At 36.8% G+C, this 24,516-nt stretch overlaps 2 protein-coding genes across 15 annotated transcripts in view; one reads left to right on the top strand and one right to left on the bottom strand.

The window, feature by feature from the left end:
• Positions 1–24,516, top strand: part of LOC123516497 (protein phosphatase 1B-like) — a 142,980-nt gene that overhangs the window by 97,124 nt on the left and 21,340 nt on the right. The gene's annotated exons all lie outside the window — the stretch shown is intronic.
• Positions 14,876–23,572, bottom strand: LOC123516499. 4 transcript variants are annotated; one of them, XR_006678209.1, is made up of 3 exons: positions 23,516–23,572; positions 15,908–16,039; positions 14,876–15,223 (listed from the first exon to the last, which is right to left on the bottom strand). XR_006678209.1 is itself a non-coding variant. In XM_045275891.1 (3 exons), exon 2 carries the CDS (start codon positions 20,224–20,226, stop codon positions 19,594–19,596), a length of 633 nt encoding a protein of 210 aa, XP_045131826.1. In that variant the 5' UTR covers positions 20,227–21,541; positions 23,516–23,572; the 3' UTR covers positions 14,876–15,223; positions 19,590–19,593. The 4 variants fall into 4 exon arrangements, 2 of the variants coding, with proteins under 2 accessions (XP_045131826.1, XP_045131825.1); XM_045275891.1 differs by lacking the exon at positions 15,908–16,039 and adding an exon at positions 19,590–21,541; XM_045275890.1 differs by lacking the exons at positions 14,876–15,223; positions 15,908–16,039 and adding exons at positions 19,327–19,481; positions 19,590–21,541.

Here is a 24,516-nt window from a genome sequence, read left to right as displayed (position 1 = left end):
CCCACAATGCAATTTCCATCAACTTGTCATGCCTTTCTTTTATCTCCCAAAATTGACAGCGCCATGTGTAAGTGTTAAAAGAAAGATGAAGAGCGAAATAAGTCGCCAGAGAACCTTGAAAAGGGGAGGACTGAGGAGACATGTGAATCAGCCATTTCATCTTCCTTCAATCTCCACATAAAAAAAAAAAAAAAAAAAAAAAAAAAATGTTTGGAACAAGCTACAGACACAGCCTATTACCACAAGAGGAGAGAGGCTGGCCTACGAAACAAGTGTGATGATGGTTCTCTGGTAGGGATATTATTGGAAAGGTTACAAAAATTGGTCAATCTTATAGAGTGGGAGTGTGGAAAGTTACCTCAGAAATAATGAGTAGTAACTTCAAAATAGATTCTACCTGGCCACAATGAGGTGGGTTGGCTCTAGTCATACCCATAGAATATGTTATTTTCATAATTAATATAGATATATCCATTATATGTTATAAAGTCATATTAATATGTTTTAAAGTAGTATTAATATGACAAAAACGGGACCAGGAGATAGAAACCTACTGGACAAAGGAAAACTCACCTTCTGTAGGTACTTTTTATGTGCTATCCATGGCCTCATATTATTAAAACAACAACTACCAACCTCCAAGAAGATGTCAAAGGATTATGTGATTAATTATTTGTATTTGGTGTGTGTGGGAGTGAGTTATACTGTATGTGTGTACTGAAGATGTTCACGAAAAAATGTGTTTTTCCAGACTTTCTCTTTTTGTGCATATATTGTTGAATGACTTTTTCAGTAATTGACCAATCTTAAAAATTCTTGCAGCAAAATTATCATGAACTTCATCTATATATATATATATATATATATATATATATATATATATATATATATATATATATATATATATATATATATTATTTTGTAGTGTGATGAAATTGTTATAATTTTGTTTACTCGTACGACGAGTCACATTTGTTGGTTGTTATGTCTATTACTTCTGATCAAGAGGATATTACCATACTACTATTAGTTATAATTTTATAGCATGATTATGAAAACCTTTTTTCATCACCAAAAAGTAATTTTTGCACAAAAACTACCCAAAGTATCTATATCATATTTACAGTATAAAATCAATACACATTAATACGCATTGTTTATAAATATTATTCATTTAGGTGAAAAATGAGGATAGGAGAGCCAAAAAACCAAAACTGCATCACAAGAACCAAATTTTCCCCATAAGTATGATAAATAATAGCTGCTGATTTGGTAAAAATCCATTACATTATATGGATGGGTAACTGGTGAGTATAATCATTGTTGGCCTTGCTCATTTCACCAGCAGATGTTTATGATTTTCAACCTTACTTGGTGTCTGTAATTTTGTATATTTCAGTTGTAAGACTTTATATATATATATATATATATATATATATATATATATATATATATATATATATATATATATATATATATATATATATATATATATATATATATATATATATATATATATATATATATATAATTATAATGCCAAGATATTTGGGCCATTAAAGAATGCTTTTTTTTACTACAAAAGAAACTTGGGGATTTAAATGACATTAGATAAACCAGTCAACATGGAAACACTTCTACCCTTCAAGAAAAATTTATTTAGCAATACCAGTAGTATCTCAGCAGTACAGTAATTTTTCCACTTCTCTTTCATCATTGAACTTTTCAGAAGATATATTCCATACACAGTGGTACCTTTAGATACAAGTTTAATCAGTTCCATGACAGAGCTCATATCTCAAAATAATTTTTTCCATTGAAATGCCACTAATCCATTCCATTCCAGCCTTTCCTTCCTTTCTTCCTTTTTTTTTTTTTTTTTTTTTTTTTTCTCCCAGGTAACAAAAAGGTATTTATAAATCATGATTATTGCACAGAAACATAATGAAACATAACGGAAGAGAATATAGATTAATAAGCTACTCATACAAAATATATTTATCTCAGAGGGTGCATTCCACGGGATGTTACCATACCGCATTCCCAACCCTCCCTTGGGACTGTCGATCAGCTGTAGTGTACAATTATAGCCACCCACAGAAGACGGGCTGCTCTAACAATCACAAAAGATCTCAATGATTTGGTAAAGATTATTCATTAAATAAGTAAAGTTTTAAGTAGGAGAGAGAGAAAGAGAAAGAGAGAGAATAGAGGCTGCACCGCCATAGCCTGCGTAGAGGTTTGTTTACATTTCCCCCCACCCTTCATTCATAATAAGTGTCAGTGGAGGAGGTAAGCAAAGATAGGAGAAATTTGTTTTTGCCTTTTCAGCTACGTACACATACATACTTTATCAATGCATGAAAATAAATAGAATAACAGCAAAAGTTTACTTAGTGTTGTTTTGTGAACATAAATGCATATATAAGACAGTAACCACCTGGAGAGGTGGTGTTCCCAGCAACCTCAGAGCAACCTGATAGCAACATTGTCACCGTCACTCCAAGCGTTCATGGATGCCATTTCGCTGCAAGAGGCTGCTCTGACGTTGTTAAAGAATCTTGGATCCAGCTCCAGGAGCGCTAGAGACAGAGGTGGGGAGCCAGCCAATCACAGCGAAGCTACCGCGTTCGGTCCCTCACCCGGCAAATTCAAGCCCAGAAAATTCGCTAAAATGGATGTGGTTGTACGTTATGTGGACTTTTTGGTCAAACTTTATATAGTACGTTAAACCGGAAATTCGTTAAACGAACGTTCGTTAAGTGTAGTATTACTGTATATATATATATATATATATATATATATATATATATATATATATATATATATATATATATATATACAGTGAAGACTCAATACTCAAACTTAATTAGTTCCAAATGGCTGTTTGAGTATTAAAAAGTTCGACAATTGATACCTATGAATCAGGTATTTGGTTCTAACCATTGCCAAACCTAAGATTAGAAAAATAATTCAGTGTAAATATTTTTATGATATTGATATGTACTTACCATAAGTGAAGGCTGGTGATGGATAATGCAGAAGAGAAAATCATCACCGGAGTCAGAGGTATTACCAGAAATAAGATCACGATGCAGCAGCCTAGCCTTCACACAAATTATACCCTCTGACAAAGAATCACCAGCCTTCTGCCTTTCATTTATCCACACAGTCAACAATTCTCCACTTCTTCCATTGCCGCAGGTCACTTAAATTGCTTTTTCACTCCAAGCGCCACATCATCTCCCTTAATGACCTCCTTCTTCAGTATTGCAGCTACTGTAGATATAGCCATACAGTACTCAGCTGCAAGATCGGTTACTCTTCCTCCTTTATCGTATTTATCAATAATCTTTTTTTTCCTTTCGATGGTTGTCACTACATTCTTTCTTTTAGGCTTATTCTCAGCACTAACAAGCATGTAAGCTTATAAAAAAATAAAAGAAAAAAAAACCTCCAGAGAGAAAGTGCAGGACAATGTTATTCTGACAACAGCGGAGGATCAACTGGCTGCAGTGACCCTGTAGGGCGTGTGGGACAGCAAGAAGGGAGAGTCCCTTTGTTTACACCCATGTAGGAGAATGTTATACTAACAGGTATATTTTTTAGTATTAAGTTGAACTTTTGCGTTCAACTATTTAAAAATTTGACTGTTTAGATGTTTGAGTATTGAGTCTCCACTGTATATATATATATATATATATATATATATATATATATATATATATATATATATATATATATATATATATATATACATACACAGTGGTACCTCTAGATACAAGTTTAATTGGTTCCAGCCCTTACCTCATAACTTGAAGTTACTCGTATCATGAGTTATTAATTCCAGTTTAAATTAACTGAAATCCAGTTAATCCATTCCAGCCAGCAAAACAAAATACAAAATACTCAATTGACCTGAAATAAATATGCAATCAAATTACAAGACATACATAATTCATTAGTAAACATAAGTGTAGATAATAAATAATAATAACTGAAATATAATGTTGTTTTGTGAGCACTTACCAGAAGACATACGATGGCAGACAACACAGGTAGGTGGAGTAGGTGAAGGATGAAGGATGCCAGGATAGTAGGCGGAGGATGAGGGATAAGTAGCATGAACTTGAACAATAGTTAATAGCATGTTTTTTTCTCTTTGTTCTTCAAAATGGTGCAAATAGTCGACGTACTATACTCATACTCCTTAGCAAGATCACTCAGATGTACACCACGCTCATGTTTTTCAATTATTTTCTGCTTAATTTCTAAGCTCGGCATTCATTTCTTACGATCACTACTCCCTTTAGCACTTCCTTTTTGGCCCCTTGGTTAAATGCACAAAAAAAAAGTAGCACAAAATAAAAAAAAAAAAACATAGTGGCCACGAGTAATGGTACAATGTGCAGATGTGTGGATCGCTGCTTTGCTACCAAGCATTGATGATGGTGGGTGCTGTTGCTGCTGCTGGCTGCTTGTATTTTGGAAAAATGCTTGTGTTATGGGGCATAATTTTTTGCAAATATTTACTCATCTCTTGGAAAACTCGTATATGAATGCGCTCATATGTTGAGGTACCACTGTGTATTATTTTTTATTCATTTACTTATTTATTTGTTTATTGTTTATTTGTTTATTAATTTTTCATTTATTTAATTTTTATTTATTTATTTATTTATTTATTTATTTATTCTAATTAAGATATTTTCTATTGATGCGTATGGGCACAAGCTTCCAACTTGTATATGTGACCTTTGATATAAAGCATGTCAGTTACCATGTATATATGAGCTTTCATAAAAAAGCATATAAAGTACTCCTTGAAAAGTACATTTTCAGGCAAGTGATAAACTTGTGTATCTTGTTGGCTTAGTGCATATTGTACTCGTTATAAAATAAGTCAAGAATAATATTATAATTTGCTTGATATTCATACTTATCTAGGCACATCAGTAATTGTGCTTAATGCAGTACTGTTGAATGTTTTTATTTCAAGAATACATATTACGTATTTAGGAGTAAATGATTACATGAATGTTTTTCATAGTATAGTGCAATATTGGGTTGCTTGAAATACTCAGTGGTAATCCAATGTATGTGTTTTAAATCAATGCCTTCATGTCTTGTTCTATCTAGAGTTACAAAATATCCTAACTGTTAAGTACATCATTCTATTTTATCATTTGTATGAGGATCTTTCACTTAATAGCTAAGATTAGCACCTCAGTATTTCTATATTACATCTACCTAAACAAAGACTTTGGGCATGGAATGTCTTACCAGTTTGTTACAGGTTTGATATTTTATGTAACAGTTGTAAATACTTCAATTTGGTCTGTAACTCCCAAGATTCTCTACTAGTGAAAATATTTTCTAGGAATAGAAACTTAACCCCTCTTGTCTCTGCACTAATACATTAATTATTTAAAAGAAGCTTTAAGTATAATGACTCACTTGGTAAGGGATTCAGTTTATCTGTTTGATGGGTAACTTATGGCAGCAAGCAGTAGTTCCACAGTTTCGGAGGCAATTTCAAAGCTTTGGATGGTCCCTTGTATCAATTAATTATCAGTACACAGTGAGCAATAAGAGCTTTCCTCCTGGACTCTTAGATAAAAAAAAAAACACCTTAGTTCCATGTGTATTTACCTAGTTATAGTTTTACAGGGCCTTGGCTTTATGCTTTATCTCATAAAAAGTGTGTATTTACCTAGTTATAGTTTTACAGGGCCTTGGCTTTATGCTTGTGTGGCCCCATCTCCATATCTACACTTATCCAATTTTTCTTTAAAACTATGCACACTTGTTACTGACACCACTTCTTCACTCAAACTATTCCACGTCTCAACACATCTTTGTGGGAAACTATATTTTTAACATCCCTCAGACATCTTCCCTTTCTCGGCTTTTTACTGTGCGATCTTGTGCTTCGAATGTCATATTCTTCTCTCAGGATCAGTTTCTCATTATCCACTTGTTCCATTCCGTTGATCAATTTATAAACTTGTATCAGATCCCCTCACTCCCTCTCTGTTCCAAGGTTGGTAGATCCATAGCCTCATATGTCATCCCTTCAAATTCTGAAACCATTCTTGTAGCCATTTTTTGTAGTCTCTCCAACTTCCTTATGTGTTTCTTTTTATGAGGGGTCCACACTACTCCTGCATATCCCAATCTGGGTCTTATTATAGTACTTTCTTATTATAGTTTGTGTTTGTGTGTGTATTTTGTTTTATTTTTTACAAGGTCTTATTTTATTTGTTAAGGCACCATGAGAATTCTAGTTAAGTGTGTACTTGCTAGATCTTTCAACTTTTTTTTTTTTTTTTTTTTTTATTTATTTATTTTTTTTTATTATTTTTTTTTTTTTAGCTAGTTAGTTAGCGACATAAATGTAATGTTGGCCTCCATGACTAAAGATACTATAAGAAATGCTGCTATGGCTAGTATTATATCTTTTATTCGACATCATCATCTATCCTGTACCACGTGGTGATGGAGATGACTCCCTTTAGACAAAGTAAAATTGAAGTAATTAAACATTGCTATGCCTTACAAGATTTGAGCTTAATAACCAAAGGGACAGACATTCCATTCTGTGAGTGAGGTGACCAGGGTCTTCAGCATGCACATTGGTGCATGCTGAATGTTTAGTACTTATTATAACCATTACTAATTATTATTATTATTATTGTTATTATTATTATTGTTATTATTATTATTATTATTATTATTATTATTATTATTATTATTATTATTATTATGCAAGGAGCTAAAAGAACAATGATTAATTTTAAGCTTTATTGCATGTGTTGGGATAATAATGCACTCCTATGGAAATATTTTCATGCAGAAAATGCACTACATAAAAAAAAGGTACTATATGGAACTGTTTCACCTATATATAATAGTTTGATTTTAGTTGAAATAAAAAAAAATAAATAAATAAAATGATTGGCTATTATTCAAATTCAATTTAAGACCAAAGATGATATGCATCTTGTTTTTTTCCCTCTAAAGCAGGGTGTCAAACTCATTTATATTCACATTCAATGTGCGGGCCAGATAATTGATTAATAATAATAATAATAATAATAATAAAAATAATAATAATAAATAATAATAATTAGGTAATTATAATAATAATAAAATAATCAATAATTAGGTAATTACCAATAATAATAATATGCATCTTAAAGTTCATTTTTCCTCTAAAGTATCTTACCAAAAAGTAGAATTGCATAAGTTTTAAATTATTTTTATCACATTTTCTTCCAGTTTTTCCATTAAAATTTCTTTGATCATCGAGGCCCTATTATACTTATATTTGTTCATTAACACTACACCACAGATCGAGTCAAAATCCAAGAGTTTGTACATAAACTCAGAAATTCTAGTTTATAATGTTTATTTTTTAGATTATCTGGGTCTTATTACAAATAGTATGCTAATATGATTCTAAGAGAGAATTTAATTGGGCTTTGATATCACTCCTCACTTAACATCCCTGAAAACAAATATACAAATGGATTAGCATAACATAATAAATATATGTTTTAGCAGCAAGGCCAGTTTAGGAATTTGGTTTCAGAAGAGGTATTTGTTTTACAGGGAAACATTTTCAATGTAGAGATAATCTATAGCTGAGCAGTAGCAAACACACATCATCAATTAGATACCATCAGTAATTTGGAAGGGAAAATGTATGATTTAAAAAGTCCAGAAACTAGAAATTAAAAGGAGATCCACCACTTGATGTAGCCGCATCCTTTTGCCAATATTAAAATTGTAGACACTTCTTTTGCCAATGTTGAGGAGGCTGTAATTAACTTTAAAAATGAGGATGCAGGAGATATATGTAACTTCAGTTAGGAATTACTGTGTGCAGCCATAAATTCTGTGACTTGAAGTCATCCCTATCTAGAATTAGAAGTGTGATTGGCAGCATTATAATACTTTCCTTGACATTTGTCACTTCAGTATACTGATGATTTTTACCCATCCATGTGCTTCTTATAGAAGTTCATGGTAACTTGCCAAATTGTTTGAATTCAGTAACCATATTCATGAAATACCTTTTTCAGTCTTATCATAATATGAACTGATCTGAAGCTGTATATTTCAGTCACTTTGTTTACAGATTATGGATAAAATAAATTTATACTCAGAGAGAGAGAGAGAGAGAGAGAGAGAGCAAAGCAAAGCATTGGTATAATGATAAAAGGAAGCACTTTATCATGGAGCATTAAAAGGTGTGTGATGTAAGTTTCTTAAGGTTTTGTAAATCTTACCCTAAAGACTGTGAACAGAATGAAGAAATGTTGACATAAATATAAATGAGCTAATAAGATCACCAGTATACAGTTAAAATTAATGCTTACCATTAACTTTTAACTCTTAGTTGACATACTGGTTCATCAAATCTAAGGTTGGTTTATCTGTTTGAATAATTCTATGCTTAACTTCAATTAAACCAAAACAGCTGGAATCTAAGATATGCCAATTTCCATTTTGCATTAATGCTTGTATTTTTTCATAGAAATCTAGGCAACCACCTGCAAACTTGCTTGGCTTACACACACAAATTGCACGCACGCACGCACATTAGGAGCACAAGATCACAGTAAGAAACTGAGGAAAGGAAGATGTCTGAGAGATGTTAGAAAATATAGTTTCTCGCAAAGATGTGTTGAGACTTGGAACAGTTTGAGTGAGGAAGTGGTGTCAGCAACAAGTGTGCATAGTTTTAAAGAAAAATTGGATAAGTGTAGATATGGAGACAGGGCCACATGAGCATAAAGCCCAGGCCCTGTAAAACTACAACTAGGTAAATACACACACACACACACACACACACACACACACACACACACACACACACACACACACACACACACACACACACACACACACACACACACACACACACACTCACTTCAAAACAGCAAGAAATGAATATGCTAAGGTGAGAAAGGAAGAAGAAAAGAACTATGAAAAGGACATTGTCGAAAATGTAAGGAACAACCAAAATTGTTCTACAGATTCATAAATGGAAAAATAAGACAAAAAGAAACAATAGAAAGGTTAAAAGGAGAAAACGGAATGGTGGAAGACCCAAAAGTATGGCAGAACTGTTAAATAGTAAATTTCATGAGGTCTTTACTAAGGAATCCAAATTTGAAAGACCACAGGGTAATAGAGAGACTGTCTATATGAAAGAGATTAAAGTAACCAAGCTTGAAATAAAAAGTTGATGACGGAATTGGATGAGGAAAAGGCAATGGGACCGGATGAAGTCTCAGGCAGAATACTGAAAGAATGTAGGGAAGAACTAGCAAGTCCAATATACAACATCATAAAATGCTCAATAGAAAATGGAACAGTGCCAGTGGAGTGGAAAAGAGCTGAGGTGGTTCCCATATATAAGAGCGGAAGGAAGGAAGAACCTTTAAATTACAGGCCGGTATCACTAACTAGTGTAATATGCAAGATGTGTGAAAAAGTAATAAAGAAGCAATGGATCGAGTTTCTTGAAGACAACAAAATATTATCAAATAGCCAATTTGGTTTTAGAAAAGGTCGGTCATGTGTGACAAATTTATTGAGTTTCTACTCTAGAATAGTTGATAAAGTACAAGAGAGAGAGGATGGGTTGACTGTATTTATTTAGATCTAAAAAAGGCTTTTGATAAAGTGCCACATGAAAGATTACTATGGAAGTTAGAGGAGAAGGGTGGCTTAAAAGGAAGCACATTGAGATGGATGAAGAATTACTTAAGGGGGAGAGAAATAAGGACGATAGTTAAAGATATGAAGTCCAAGTGGAGAACAGTAGACAGCGGAGTGCCACAGGGGTCAGTATTGGCACCAATACTTTTTCTCGTATATATAAATGACATGCCAGAGGGAGTGAACAGCTACATAAATCTGTTTGCGGACGATGCGAAACTGTGCAGAGTCATTAAACAAAAAGAGGATTGTGAAATACTACAGGAAGACTTAAACAAGATCTGGAAATGGAGCAAAAAATGGGAGATGGAATTCAATGTGGACAAAAGCCATGTCATGGAAATGGGAAAAAGTGAAAGACGACCAGTGGGAATCTATAAGATGGGAGATGGAGTAGAACTAGAAAAAGTAAAAAAGGAAAAGGACTTGGGAGTGACAATGGAAGAAAATAATCAACCGGTTAGCCATATTGATAGAATTTTCAGAGAGACGTATAATTTGCTAAGGAATATTGGAGTAGCATTTCACTATATGGACAAGGAAATGATGAAGAAATTGATAAGTACTAAAATAAGACCTAGATTGGAATATGCAGGAGTTGTGTGGACTCCCCATAAAAAGAAACACATAAGAAAATTAGAGAGACTACAAAAAATGGCTACAAGAATGGTTCCAGAATTTAAAGGGATGGCATATGAGGAGAGACTAAAGTTTATAAATTGATTAACGGAATGGATGAAGTGGATAATGAGAAACTGATCCTGAGAGAAGAATATGACTTTAGAAGCACAAGATCGCATAGTAAGAAACTAAGGAAGGGACGATGTCTGAGAGATGTTAAAAAATTTAGTTTCCCGCAAAGATGTGTTGAGACTTGGAACAGTTTGAGTGAGGAAGTGGTATCAGCAAAGAGTGTACATAGTTTTAAAGAAAAATTGGATAAGTGTAGATATGGAGACGGGACCACACGAGCATAAAGCCCAGGCCCTGTAAAACTACAACTAGGTAAATACAACTAGGTAAATAAATACACACACACACACACACACACACACACACACACACACACACACACACACACACACACACACACACACACAACAAAGAATAAGGAAACAATTGAAAAAAAAATTAATGAAGGGAAGACATACCAAACAGAGAAGGACATGCGTGAAATAATGAATGAGAGCTTCAAAACGGTGTTCACTGCAGAAGATGATTTCACAGAACCTAATAGGACATGGGATTACCAAGGCTTACAGGAGATTTCAGTGCACAAAGAGAATCTTGGAAGATTATTGGATAAGTTGGATGTCTGAAAAGCAATGGGGCCAGATGGTGTATCAGGCTGTGTGTTAAAAGAATGTAAAGAGCAACTACTGGATCCAATTTGGAAAATAATTACAAGTTCAATAAACGAAGGGAAAGTTCCACTAGAATGGAAAAGAGCCAACATAATACCGATATTTAAAGGAGGAAAGGCAACTGAACCACTAAACTACAGACCAGTGTCGCTTACAAGTGTCTTGGGGAAGTTATGTGAAATAAATATCAAAGAAACATTGGTTAAATTTCTAGAAGAGGAGCAAGTCATATTGAACAGACTATTTGGGTTCAGGACAGGGAGGTCATGTGTATCAAACTTATTAAGCTTCTACTCGAGAGTTATTGGAGGACTTGAAAATAGAGATGGATGGGTAGACACATTGTACCTGGATATTAAAAAGGCTTTTGATAAAATCCCTCATGGAAGACTACTTTGGAAGCTAGAGTACATAGGAGGACTGTGAGGAACTTTGCTAGAATGGACAAGAGATTATTTGAAAGATAGGGAAATGAGAACTGTGATCAGAGATACATACTCAACTTAGGCTAAAGTAACTAGTGGAGTGCCACAAGGGTCAGTGTTAGCCCACATTATGTTTCAGATTTATGTAAATGACATTCACATTGGGATAAACAGTTATATAAATTTATTCACTGATGATGCAAAGCTGCTAAAAGTTATCAAAACCAGAGAGGACTGTCTGCTGTTACAGGAAGGTATAAACAAAATCTGAGTGGAGCAGGAAGTGGAAATAGGAGTTTAATGCCAAGAAATGTCACATAATGGGATTAAGAAAGAGTAAGAGAAGACCAGTATGGAACTATTTGATGGGAGAGGAACAAATAATGAAGACTAAAGAGGAAAAGATCTGGGAGTGATCATACAGGAAAATCTGGGCCCCAAAAAACACACAAGCAAGATATTTGGACTATCATATGCGTCACTGCCTGTGACAAGGGGACAAGCGCCAAAAGTAAACAACTGAGAAAATCGCATTTAAAGTTAAGCTTAGTTTTTCATTGGCAGTTCACCATCGCTTTACTTTTCTTCGTTAGTACACCCTAGACTAAGAATATACGGATAGGTGTTATATTCTCCTTAAAGACTACGTTTACTTGGTTTTTGCATGAAATTGGTCTTATTTCGCTACGTTGAATAATTAAAGAGTTATTAAATCGGGAATGACAGTGTATAAAACAGGAGATAATTCGTGATTTTTTAGTTTTACAATGGCCCCAGAAACCTTAGGATAAAGACAGCCTATTAACATGCAACATCTCTTAATATTTAATCAAGGACAGACTCAATCTCCTTAGTACAACGCCCAGTTATAAGAATTTTAGCGATTCCTGCTGGATCAGTTTCATGGTCTTGGCTGCCACAACTCTCAAAGGATGGACAACGCTGCCAGGCGTACGATACTTTCCGCTTTCTCTCTCTCTCTCTCTCTCTCTCTCTCTCTCTCTCTCTCTCTCTCTCTCTCTCTCTCTCTCTCTCTCTCTCTCTCACGCAGGCCTTGTTTGTAATGAGAAAGCCGACGAGAGCTACGTGGAAAAAAGTATTAAGTGAATGCCTTTCTCACTGGCTTAGCAATTCAGCTTTTTTTCCAAGTGGTAACTGAATGTTCTCATTATTTGCATAACTTACTATTATATTTAAATTCCTTGGCAGAGTATTGACTGCATCCTCTTGTTATTTTTTTCATTGCCATAAAAAAAAACTTGTGAATCTTTTTTTTTTCCAATTATGTCATCCTTATAGTACAAAACACTTGGGAGAACTTTCACAAGTCGTATCATTGATCTGGTAATCAAGTGAAAATAATTGTGTGAGTAGAAACCTGATAGAAAAGTGGTTCACAAGGGGGAATATTGAAACAACCTTGAGTTTTCCATTAATTATAATTATAATCAGAGAAACAAACAAAATTTAATATGGTATTCCTGTGCATTGCTATCATCGTCCAGTCCTCATAGTGGTTCAACTATAGTCCGACTCAAATATGAAGGCCGCTGAGGGGGGAGACCTAACGGGGATTCCCCGGCTGCGGCGTTGCCAAACGTCACAGCCCCAATTATAGGATTAACACTGATGTATGGAGAAACGCCCATCTCTCCCGCTCTCTCCCTCTCTGGCTTGTTACTACTTCCTCCTGTTTCTTGTTACTATATACAGTAAAGTCCCGGGTTACGTCGGTCTCAAGTTACGTCAAACTCGCACTTACGTCAGTCCACTATAAGGCAATTTAAGATTTAAAAAATTAAAAAGTTCTAAATCGTAAAGCGCGGGGTTTATTGTTATTGTTGGCTGCCAGGCGTCACTAGTGGTTATCCACCACACCGCCCACCTCATGCTTGAATACAATAACACTCTATGTACCTCAGTTCCACCACACCATCGCCCCTGGCAAGAGTGTTCCTACATCTGCGTTTGCTGACTATCTTAGTATCTTACTCAATGGCACCAAAAAGAAAACTCCTGAGTGATAGCAGTGATGCTAAGAAAAGAAAAACCATTACGCTACAAGAAAAAGTGGACATAATTAAAAGACATGAGAAGGGAGGCAGCAGCTGTGTGTGAGGGAGTGAAGAAGAAAATGGGAAGCCCGTTACCATGACAACGGGGAGGTTGACGACCTTGAGGGCTCACGCACCTATCACAACAATAACAACTCCGGAGCCTTCGCCTGGGCCACACGACACTCGCAGCTCACTTGCACTGTCTGTGCTTGTCTGCTGATCCCTATTGCATTTCCTGCTCCGCTGCCCACGCTTCTACTCCTACCGCACTGCAATACGCTCCCAGCTGTCCGCCCTGGGCGTCACAACATTCGACCTGCCTACCCTCCTGGCAGCCTCAGGCGTCCACCCTCTGGCAACATGCAGTCCTTCGCGTTCGTGGCCCTAATCAACAACAAAAACAAGCTTGTGTTTCATATTCCTACATACTTCTAAATAATATAACAATATAACCTTTTACTTATATAACGCTTCTACTCCTACTGCACTCCACAAAGCTCCCAGCTGTCCGCCCTGGGCGTCACAACATTCGACCTACCCACCCTCCTGGCGGCCTCAGGCTGCCCCTCTCGGCAACCTGCAGTCCTTCGCGTTCGCTGCCCTAATCAATATATTCCTACATAGTTGTAAATAATATACCAATATAATAATATAACCTTTTACTTACCTGAATAACCATAAAAAATTATTGGTTGAAAACTCGATAATATGCTTTGAAAGTACAAAAACTCGAGTTATGTACAAAATCGACTTACGTCATGTTTCAGGAACGTAACTCGGGACCTTACTGTAGTTCTCTCATGCACGTGTGTGTGTGTGTGTAATCCTGCTTGCGCGAGTCTTTCAACAGTTTACATACTGGTTCTTCTGTGACGCGGCACTCTCTCTCTCTCTCTCTCTCTCTCTCTCTCTCTCTCTCTCTCTCTCTCTCTCTCTCTCTCTCTCTCTCTCTTTAAAATAGACAAGTAGACATGTATCTTTTTTGTTGTTTTATTTTACTCTTTTTCCACACCACCCATTAGGTAAGAGTTAAGGTGCATTTTTTTTTATAGAGGTTTTACCCTGTAGGCATAATCCTCTTTCAGCTATTTAATCAGACAGTTCTTTGTCAGAAGTGTCCTCCACATTGATAATAAAAGAATCCCTAAGCAGAACTTGTTGACGCTGTAAATAATTTCTTTCTCTCGACTATGAAGGTTGCGATGGCGAGTAGCGCGGACGAGATATTCACCTTCCATCCTGAGTGACAGGGAGGGGAGGAATGACTCAATTTGACCTGGGATTATTAGCAGTCAGGGAGGTTGACCTCACCCATGTCCAACCTTGAAAAGTAGCAACGCTGGAGAGCAGTGGTGTTATATTTTGTGGTATCTATACAAAATCATTGTCTTCATTACACTAAAACAATATTCAAAGCTCTTTATACATCCTTAGTAGAAATTTAGAGAAATACACTTTTATGACTGTTCATTAAGATGTAAGTTAATAATGAGATCGAAACGTGCTACGATGCTTGGCGATGCCGCAGCCGGGGAATCCCCGTCAGGTCTCCCCTCTCAGCGGCCTTCATATTTGAGTCGGACTATAGCGTCAGTGATATTGTGTGTGTACTGCTGTGGCAGGGCCATAGCTCATCAGCAGCTTTCTGAAAATATAAAACAAAAAAATAATAGTAATGATGATAATGATAATAATAATAATAATAATAATAATAATATTATTATTATTATTATGATTATTATTAATATTATTATTATTATTATTATTATTATTATTATTATTATTATAATAAAAATAATAAAATAATAATGATAACAATAATAATAATAATAATAATGATAATAATAATACAAAAAAAAAGAACAAGACGAAGTGGATGTAATAGTAGTAGTAGTAGTAGTAGTAGTATAGTAGTAGTAATAATATAGTAGTAGAGACAGTATATTAGTAGTAGTAGTAGTAGTAGTAGTAGTAGTAGCAACAGCAGCAGCAGCAGTATTATAGTAGTAGTAGTAGTAGTAATATAGTAGTAGTAGTGGCTGTAGTAGTAGCAGTAATAGTAGTAGTTCTAGCAGTAATAATGATAATAATAACAATAATGATAATAATAATAATGATAATAATAATAAAATTGTAATAGCAATAATGATAATATTTAAAATAATAATAATAATAATAATAATAACAACATAATAGTTAAATAAATGAATTAATTAAAACCAATTATTAGTTTCAAAGAGTTAATGACATAACTTAATGATACAACTAGATCTTGTATGGCTACAGTATTGCACTTATTATTTTCTTCACGATAAAAACATCAACTTACCTTGTTAATCAAATTCCAATACATCGTTGTCTGCATCCAGTTCCGTGTCTTTCTCATTTGGTGCAGGTAGTATACTTGCAGGAACCTGGCTCTCCTGGTGTGAAAGTAGTTCTTTGATGTAGGGGTAGTTTTCTGCTTCGATGAAAGAAAGAGAAAAACAAACAAATATGGTATTCCTGTGTTTTACAATCCTCGTAGTGGTTCAACCAGCGTCAGTGATAGTGTGTGTGTGTGTGTGTGTGTGTGTGTGTGTGTGTGTGTGTGTGTGTGTGTGTGTGTGTGTGGCCCCATCTCCATATCTACACTTATCCAATCTTACTTTCTTACATTAAAAGTATGCACACTCGTTGCAGACTTTACTTTTTCATTTAAACTGTTCCACGTCTCAATACATCTTTGCGGGAAACTATATTTTTTAACATCTCTCAGACATCTTCCCTTCCTCAACTTTTTACTATGCGATCTTGTGCTTTGGATGTCATATTCTTCTCTCAGGATCAGTTTCTCATTATCCACTTGGTCCATTCCGTTGATCAATTTATAAACTTGTATCAGATCTCCTCTCTCCCTTCTTTGTTCCAGGGTTGGTAGATCCATAGCCATTAGTCTCTCCTCATATGTCATCCCTTCAAATTCTGGAACCATTCTTATAGCCATTTTTTGTAGTCTCTCCAACTTCCTTATGTATTTCTTTTTATGAGGGTTCCACACTACTCCTGCATATTCCAATCTGGGTCTTATTATAGTACTTATCAATTTCTTCATCATTTCTTTGTCCATGTAGTGAAATGCTACTCCAATATTCCTTAGCAAATTATATGTTTCTCTAAAAATTCTATCAATATGGCTTACTGGTTGATTGTTTTCTTCTATTGTCACTCCTAAGTCCTTTTCCTTTTTTACTTTCTCCAGTTCTATTCCATCTCCCATCTTATAGATTCCCATGGGTCATCATCTTTCACTCTTTCCCATTTCCAGGACATGGCTTTTGTTCACATTGAATTCCATTTCCCACTTTTTACTCCATTCCCAGATCTTATTTAGGTCTTCTTGCAGTATTTCACAATCTTCCTTTTGCTTTATAACTCTGCACAGTTTTGTATCATCTGCAAACATATTTATGTAGCTGTTCACACCTTCTGGCATGTCGTTAATATAAATGAGGAAAAGTATTGGTGCCAATACTGACCCCTGTGGCACTCCGCTTTCTATTGCTCTCCACTTGGACTTCATATCTTTAACTACCGTCCTTATTTCTCTCCCCCTCAAATAATTTTCTATCCATCTCAATGTGCTTCCTTTTAAGCCACCCTTCTCATCTAACTTCCATAGTAATCTTGCATGTGGCACTTTGTCAAATGCCTTTTTTAAATCCAAATAAATACGGTCAACCCATCCCTCTCTCTCTTGTACTCTATCAACTATTCTAGAATAGAAACTTAATAAATTAGTTACACATGACCGTCTTTTTCTAAAACCAAATTGGCTATTTGATATTAATTTGTTGTCTTCAAGGAACTCAATCCATTGTTTCTTTATTATTCTTTCACACATCTTGCATATTACACTAGTTAGTGATACCGGTCTGTAATTTAAAGATTCTTTCTTCCTTCCACTCTTATATATGGGAACCACCTCAGCTCTTTTCCATTCTACTGGTATTGTTCCATTTTCTATTGAGTATTTTATGATGTTGTATATAGGACTTGCTAGTTCTTCCCTACATTATTTCAGTATTCTACCTGAGACTTCATCTGGTCCCATTTCCTTTTCTTCATCCAGTTCCTTCATAAACTCTTTTATTTCAAGCTTGGTTACTTTAATCTCATTCATATACATTGTCTCTCTATTACCCTGTGGCCTTTCAAATTTGGATTCCTTAGTAAAAACCTCCTCGAATTTATTATTTAATAGTTCTGCCATACTTTTTGGGTCTTCCACCATCCCGTTCTCTCCCTTTAACCTGTTTATTGTTTCTTTTTGCCTAATTTTTTCCATTTATGAATCTGTAGAACAATTTTGGTTGCTCCTTACATTTTTTGACAATGTCCTTTTCAAAGTTCTTTTCCTCTTCCTTCCTCACCTTAACATATTCATTTCTCGCTGCCTTGAAGTGTTCATTATTTGCTGGATTTCTATTTCTCCACTTTTTCCATGCTCCATCTCTTTTCTCCTTTGCCCTAGCACACCTTGCATTAAACCAATCTTTCTTTCCTTCTTCAGGTCTATATTTTGGGACATATTCCCCGACTCCTGTTTTGTATACAGGCAACCCCCGTTTAACGAAGGTTCACACAACGAAATTTCGCTACAACGAAGGTTTCATTTTACTACCATCTGCTCGTTTAACGAACACCAAACTCGCTTTAACGAAGTTTTATCCAGGTAATTTTTTTCCAAATTTGAAAGCCCCACCATATCACGCAAGCTGACAGGCTTTTCAATACACCAGGAGCTGCTGGTATTAAGGCCTGCCTCAGGAAAAATCTTGGGACACCTATAGAATAAAGATCAAGATCAAAATCAAGCCTCTCGTTGACAACACGCGCAACACTCACTCCCCAGTCAAAACATAACAGCGTCAGCAGCAGCTTGTCTTCCCTAGCTCAACTTACCACCAAAATGACCTGCAATTGGCCTAGTGTTCGTAAGAAGACCAGGAAGTCTCTTACTCTCCAAATGAAGCTAGATATTATTCACAGACACAAGAGAGGCCAGAAAACTATAGCAGTGCTGGCCACCATCTTGACTCCATATTATACTGTCTCTATTTTCAAGTCAGCAGACTCTATTAAGAAGGCTGGTGAGACCATATCTTTCTTGCAAGCTAAAAGAACCACCTGAACTCTTGACTCTACAATGGATAAAATGGAAAGCCTTGTGGAAATGTGGTACATAAGTTTTGTATGCAGTACAATGATGCGCACTTTGTTTACATTCCACAGGTTGCCGGTTAGTGTCTTTCCCGTTTCACTCTTCCTCCCTTCATAAAGTTATTATCATCAACATTATAAAGTTACATACATACATACATTAGTGTACATTATAATGACTTAAATTAAACTACCTAAATGTTTAACTTCATAATTTTTACTTTCATTAAACCTTTTACTGTACTATGATGCACTCTCGCTTTACTTACTCTCAATGGAAGTTCAAATCAGGGGTTAAACTTGTTATAATCGGTTCGCTTAACAAAGTTTCGCTTAACGAAGTGTTTTTTAGGAACGTAACCCCTTCGTTAAACGGGGGTTGCCTGTATTTCCAAAAATAAGTTATACTTCTCTTACATCGTCTCTTGAGTTTTCCATTTCCTCTCAGTTTATGTTTTTAAAATAGTGTGTGTGTGTGTGTGTGTGTGTGTGTGTGTGTGTGTGTGTGTGTGTGTGTGTGTGTGTGTGTTTACCTATTTGTGTATTACAGGGCCCGAGCTAAGCTCTCTTTGACCTGTCTCCTTGTCCATTCCTGTCATATCTCTCTTTCATCTGATTGACACACACCGCGTCAACGACATCACTGCTCAGTGTGTGTGTGTGTAACTGCTCTGGCAGAGCCATAGCTCATCAGCAGCTTTCTGAAAAGAAAATAAGTAGTAATATAATAACAACACTAAAAGTAGTAATAATAATAATAATAGCAAATATTGCACTTATTTTCTTCACGATAAAAAACATCAACTTACCTTGTTAATCAAATTCCAATAAATGGTTGTCTGCATCCAGTTTCGTGTCGTTCTCATTTGGTGCAGATAGACTTGCAGCAACTTGGCTCTCCTGGCGTGAAAGTATTTGCTTGATGTATAGGTAGTTTTCTGTGTCGATGAAAGCTAACAGTTGTTGAAAACTTGCCAACTTTCCAGCATTCAAAAGAATGGGTGCATCATATTTTTGTGGGAGTGCTGCTAGACTGAGGTCAAACAGGCTCTGGGAGAAGCTGCTTCTGCCAGGCATTAATCTGACTGGAATGAGTGGGGCATCACAGTATGTCATCGCAATGAAGTATCCTTCCTTGTATGATTGGTCGAAGATGAGCTTCCTGGCTTCAATGAAGGAAACAGACTCATTGATTGGTTTGCGATTCACCACACGCTGCTTCAACACGCTGATGTCAAGGAAGTTCACAATTGTTGGCACATCCTTACCATTCTGAATAATGTTGCAGTAGGAGTCAAAGTCGTAGCTGTTGCTCTCGCGGATTAATTTTCTTTCAATGTTTCCAAAAGCACTGTCACATGGCAGGGAGTGACCTGGCATGAGGTAAATATGTTCAGTATTCTTTAATCGTCCACTGTGTACTTCGTGAAGGTAGTTAAGGACCATGTTTATATTTTTTGTTTTGGCCACCACAGTTGTTACTGAAAACAATTAGATGTTCAAAATGCTTCTCGTCATACTTCATTGCAATCCATTTCTTGAGGCAGCTGGTGATCTCAATGGAGCCACGTCCACCGGTAACTTCGTCCCACACAAACATTTTTTATTCATTGGTCTTCAGGTTATGAATGCAAAAGTTGTAAATCCACAACTTGCGGTGGTAGTATGCAACACTTGTGGAGAGTTTGGGAATGGGAATGGTCTGCTGTAGATCTATACAAATAACAGCAACCTCATCATACATGTCTTTTTTCTTGTTCTTCAGTAATTGCTGTCCTTGTGATGCTTTATCCTTGTGGTGCTTCAGCTGGTCTTGTTAGAGTTGTTTGTCAGCTACGGTGGTGGCCAGCTTGATGGAAGTGGTCAGTTTATCACATGTGCTGCAGGTATCTGACCTTGGTGGCTGGAAGCCAATGTTGAACTCATTTGAGAAAGTCTTGTGGTAATAATGTTGAGTCACCTTTTCAACCTCAGGATGATTGGCAGACATCCATTCTTCATAAGATTTATAAAGGTTTGAGATGGTCAAGTTGCTCTCCAAGTACTTCCTGTGAGGATTTCTGGCACGACTGTAGTGGCTTGTCATTGTCTGTAATTGGCTGATGTGATCTCTAACGCATTGCGCTTTTTCTTCAGTAATTTTTCCGGAAGGTTCGTGACGTCTGCATTGATCCAGTGTAGGAACGTGTGGAAGTTGCCTTTTCTGTTGCACACTCAAGTTGTTTTCTGGTAATCCCAAAAATTGCTGTAAATGCTTTTCTACAAACAGGAAAAGCTTCATCCTTGTAAATGACGCTGTATGCATACATGAACTCGCGGTGCTTTCCAGGGTTGTCAGGGGTCTTGCTTGGCCGGTGCCTTTTAACTGGTACTTTTTAAACAAGCTTCTGGGTGTAAGCAGTTTGGGCATCATAATTACTTATTGCCCAGAAGTCAGTGAAGAGTTCTCTTATTACAGGCATGGTCACTATATCAAAACAACCATCACGGCAAGGAGTACCAATTTGTCTGCCTGCTACAAGCCTCCCAGTCTTGACACTCACATATTCTTTTCCAGAATTTCTCCTAACTTTAGCTATGTTTCTGGCTCAATTAGCTGGTGCACATGCCTTTTTTTTCTGTCCTTGTTTTGAGGTGTGTCAACCTCCAATGTTGCTAAGTCCTGCTCAATGCCTGCCATCTCTCAGAATATTGAAAGTTAGTGGTAGTAAAATTTTCAGGAATTCAATTAATCATCTTGAGTTTTGGAGTCTGACACCAACTGCAAATTGAAAAAGGAAAAAATATATATATAAGTATCTCGCTTGCATGAAAAACAGGTCAGCAGACACTACATGCAAGGGAAAGGAAGCAAAAATAGGTATATACGTAGGTATACAGGGTGTAACATGAGTTTCTGCAGATGTTGCTAGAGACGAAAGTACATTATTTTAAGTGGAAAATATGTTATACGTATACATGCATTTTGAGACTGCTTAGCCGTTGTCTGTACAGTACATAGTTCGAGTGTGGCAGTACTATGTGACAGATACAACGCTTGGGCTGCATTGGTGTTTGTTCCAAATTACTGTGTGTGTCGTTTCATCTCTCTCTCTCTCTCTCTCTCTCTCTCTCTCTCTCTCTCTCTCTCTCTCTCTCTCTCTCTCTCTCTCTCTCTCTCTCTCTCTCTCTCTCTCCAAATCCTTCAGTACAAACAAAATGTATTCACTGTTACTGTCTTGGTTTCACACTTCAAACAACTGTTTTTTTTGTTAGCCTCACGCATGCTCCATCGCTGGTCAGGCAAGGGGTGGAGCATGCATGATGCTAGCAAAAAGAATCAGCTGTTTGAAGTGTGAAACCAAGACAGTAACAGTGAACACATTTTGTTTGTACTGAAGGATTTTGAAATATATATATATATATATATATATATATATATATATATATATATATATATATATATATATGAAATGCCACACACAGAAATTTAGAGCAAACACCCATGCGGCCCAAGTGTTGTATCTGTCGCGTAGTACGGTACCGCCCTACTCGAGCTATGTGCATGCGACGGCTAAACAGTCAAAATGCATGCGGTTGAGTGTGGTTAATAAACAGATTATGAAATTCATTGCATTAAGGTTGACAAAGCTACATTGACACTGCAATTAGTAATAGACACTGCATGATTTATATTGTGAGGTTGATTGTTACTGAAATGTTGACATACACTGAGAAGTAGACACTGATGTTGACAGGCATTGCAAAGTTAACAGACACTGAGGCTGACATGCACTGGGAGGTTGACACGCACAAGGAGGTTGACACGCACAGAGAGGTTGAGACATTGTGAGGTTGACACGCACAGGGAGGTTGACATGCACAGAGGTTGAGACATTGTGAGGTTGACATGCACAGGGAGGTTGACACACACACAGGGAGGTTGAGACATTGTGAGGTTGACATGCACAGGGAGGTTGACACGCACAGGGAGGTTGACACGCACAGAGGTTGACAGACATTGTGAGGTTGACATGCACAGGGAGGTTGACATGCACAGAGAGGTTCACAGGCATTGTGAGGTTGACATGCACAGGGAGGTTGACAAACATTGTGAGGTTGACACGCACAGGGAAGTTGACAGACATTGGGAGGTTGACACACAGGGAGGTTGACACGCAGAGAGGTTGACACGCACAGGGAGGTTGACAGACATTGTGAGGTTGACACGCACAGGGAAGTTGACAGACATTGTGAGGTTGACACACACAGGGAGGTTGACAGACATTGTGAGGTTGACACACACAGGGAGGTTGACAGACCATATTTTGAGGTTGACACACACACAGAGGTTGACACGCACAGAGAGGTTGACAAGCACAGGGAGGTTGACAGACATTGTAAGGTTGACATGCACAGGGAGGTTGACAGACATTGTGAGGTTGACACACACAGGGAAGTTGACAGACATTTTGAGGCTGACATACACATGGAAGTTGACAGACATTGTGAGGGTCACACACCGTGAGGTTGATGGGCACTGTGAGGATGATAGGCACTGTGAGGTTGATGGACACTGTGATGGTGATAGGCACTGTGAGGGTGACACACGCTGTGAGGTTGATGGGCACTGTGAGCGGGACACACCGTGAGATTGATGGGCACTGTGAGGGTGACACACCGTGAGCTTGATGGGCACTGTGAGGTTGATTTAAATTTGACAATGTGAGCTCATGAGGTTGACAGACACACTTACCTAATATTGGTCGATAGAAGGGAGTGGAGACGATGACACGTGACAGGCATATGTCTGTAGATCGAATGCACCTGATGCCAAGAACTTGGAGTATTTATGGCACTTGTGCGGACGCAAAAGTAGTTTTTCCGTGCCCGAATCCAAAAATCAATAAGATCTCACTGAATTTGTGTTTTTTCAGACCCTTTCACGGTCGATTTACTCGAAATATGGAAAGAATGGTGCTGAGTAAATATGTTTATGTGATAAAGCGTAATGAAACGATGTACATTGTAGTATGAGGACGATTTCTAATAAATTTATTGAATATTAGTAAATTAAAATAGGTATTTCTCACTCGCACTTTTCCCCTGTCACATCCTCCTCCCTCCCACCCACCATGACTTCCTTCACCTCCATAACCTTCCCCCCCCCTCTCTCTCTCTCTCTCTCTCTCTCTCTCTCTCTCTCTCTCTCTCTCTCTCTCTCTCTCTCTCTCTCTCTCGTGTTCGTGAAAGGCATGCACGTCCTCCCTATAACCCATCTTACTCTCTCTCTCTCTCTCTCTCGTGTTCGTGAAAGGCATGCACGTCCTCCCTATAACCCATCTTAGGACAGTGAGAGTTTATACCGACTTTATATATATATATATATATATATATATATATATATATATATATATATATATATAGAGAGAGAGAGAGAGAGAGAGAGAGAGAGAGAGAGCTCTGTATCGATGATCCTCACTACAGCGTTTTTCACTGTTTAGAGAGGAATTTCTTTTCAAGATCACATGAGAGAGAGAGAGTGAGTCGGGACAGGAGAGCACTATGTATGAAAACCGTAGTTAGCCCTACGGCTCATGTATCATTGTAATAGTGTAATTCTCTCTCTCTCTCTCTCTCTCTCTCTCTCTCTCTCTCTCTCTGAATAATACATAATTAACAACTATAATAGCTTGACACAAAATGAAAGAATATTGGCATTAGCAGTGCAGTACAACAGTTTGGCTTTGCTGCCTG

This window comes from Portunus trituberculatus, chromosome 41 (genome assembly GCF_017591435.1).
Source record: "Portunus trituberculatus isolate SZX2019 chromosome 41, ASM1759143v1, whole genome shotgun sequence".
Taxonomy (NCBI): domain Eukaryota; kingdom Metazoa; phylum Arthropoda; class Malacostraca; order Decapoda; family Portunidae; genus Portunus; species Portunus trituberculatus.
The sequence above is the reverse complement of the archived record's forward strand: the minus strand, read 5'-3'. Positions and strand labels throughout refer to the sequence as shown.

What these genes read in the sequence shown, in the direction of transcription:
- LOC123516499 (XM_045275891.1), bottom strand. Translation starts at nt 20,226, where the DNA reads ATGGTCCTTAACTACCTTCACGAAGTACACAGTGGACGATTAAAGAAT.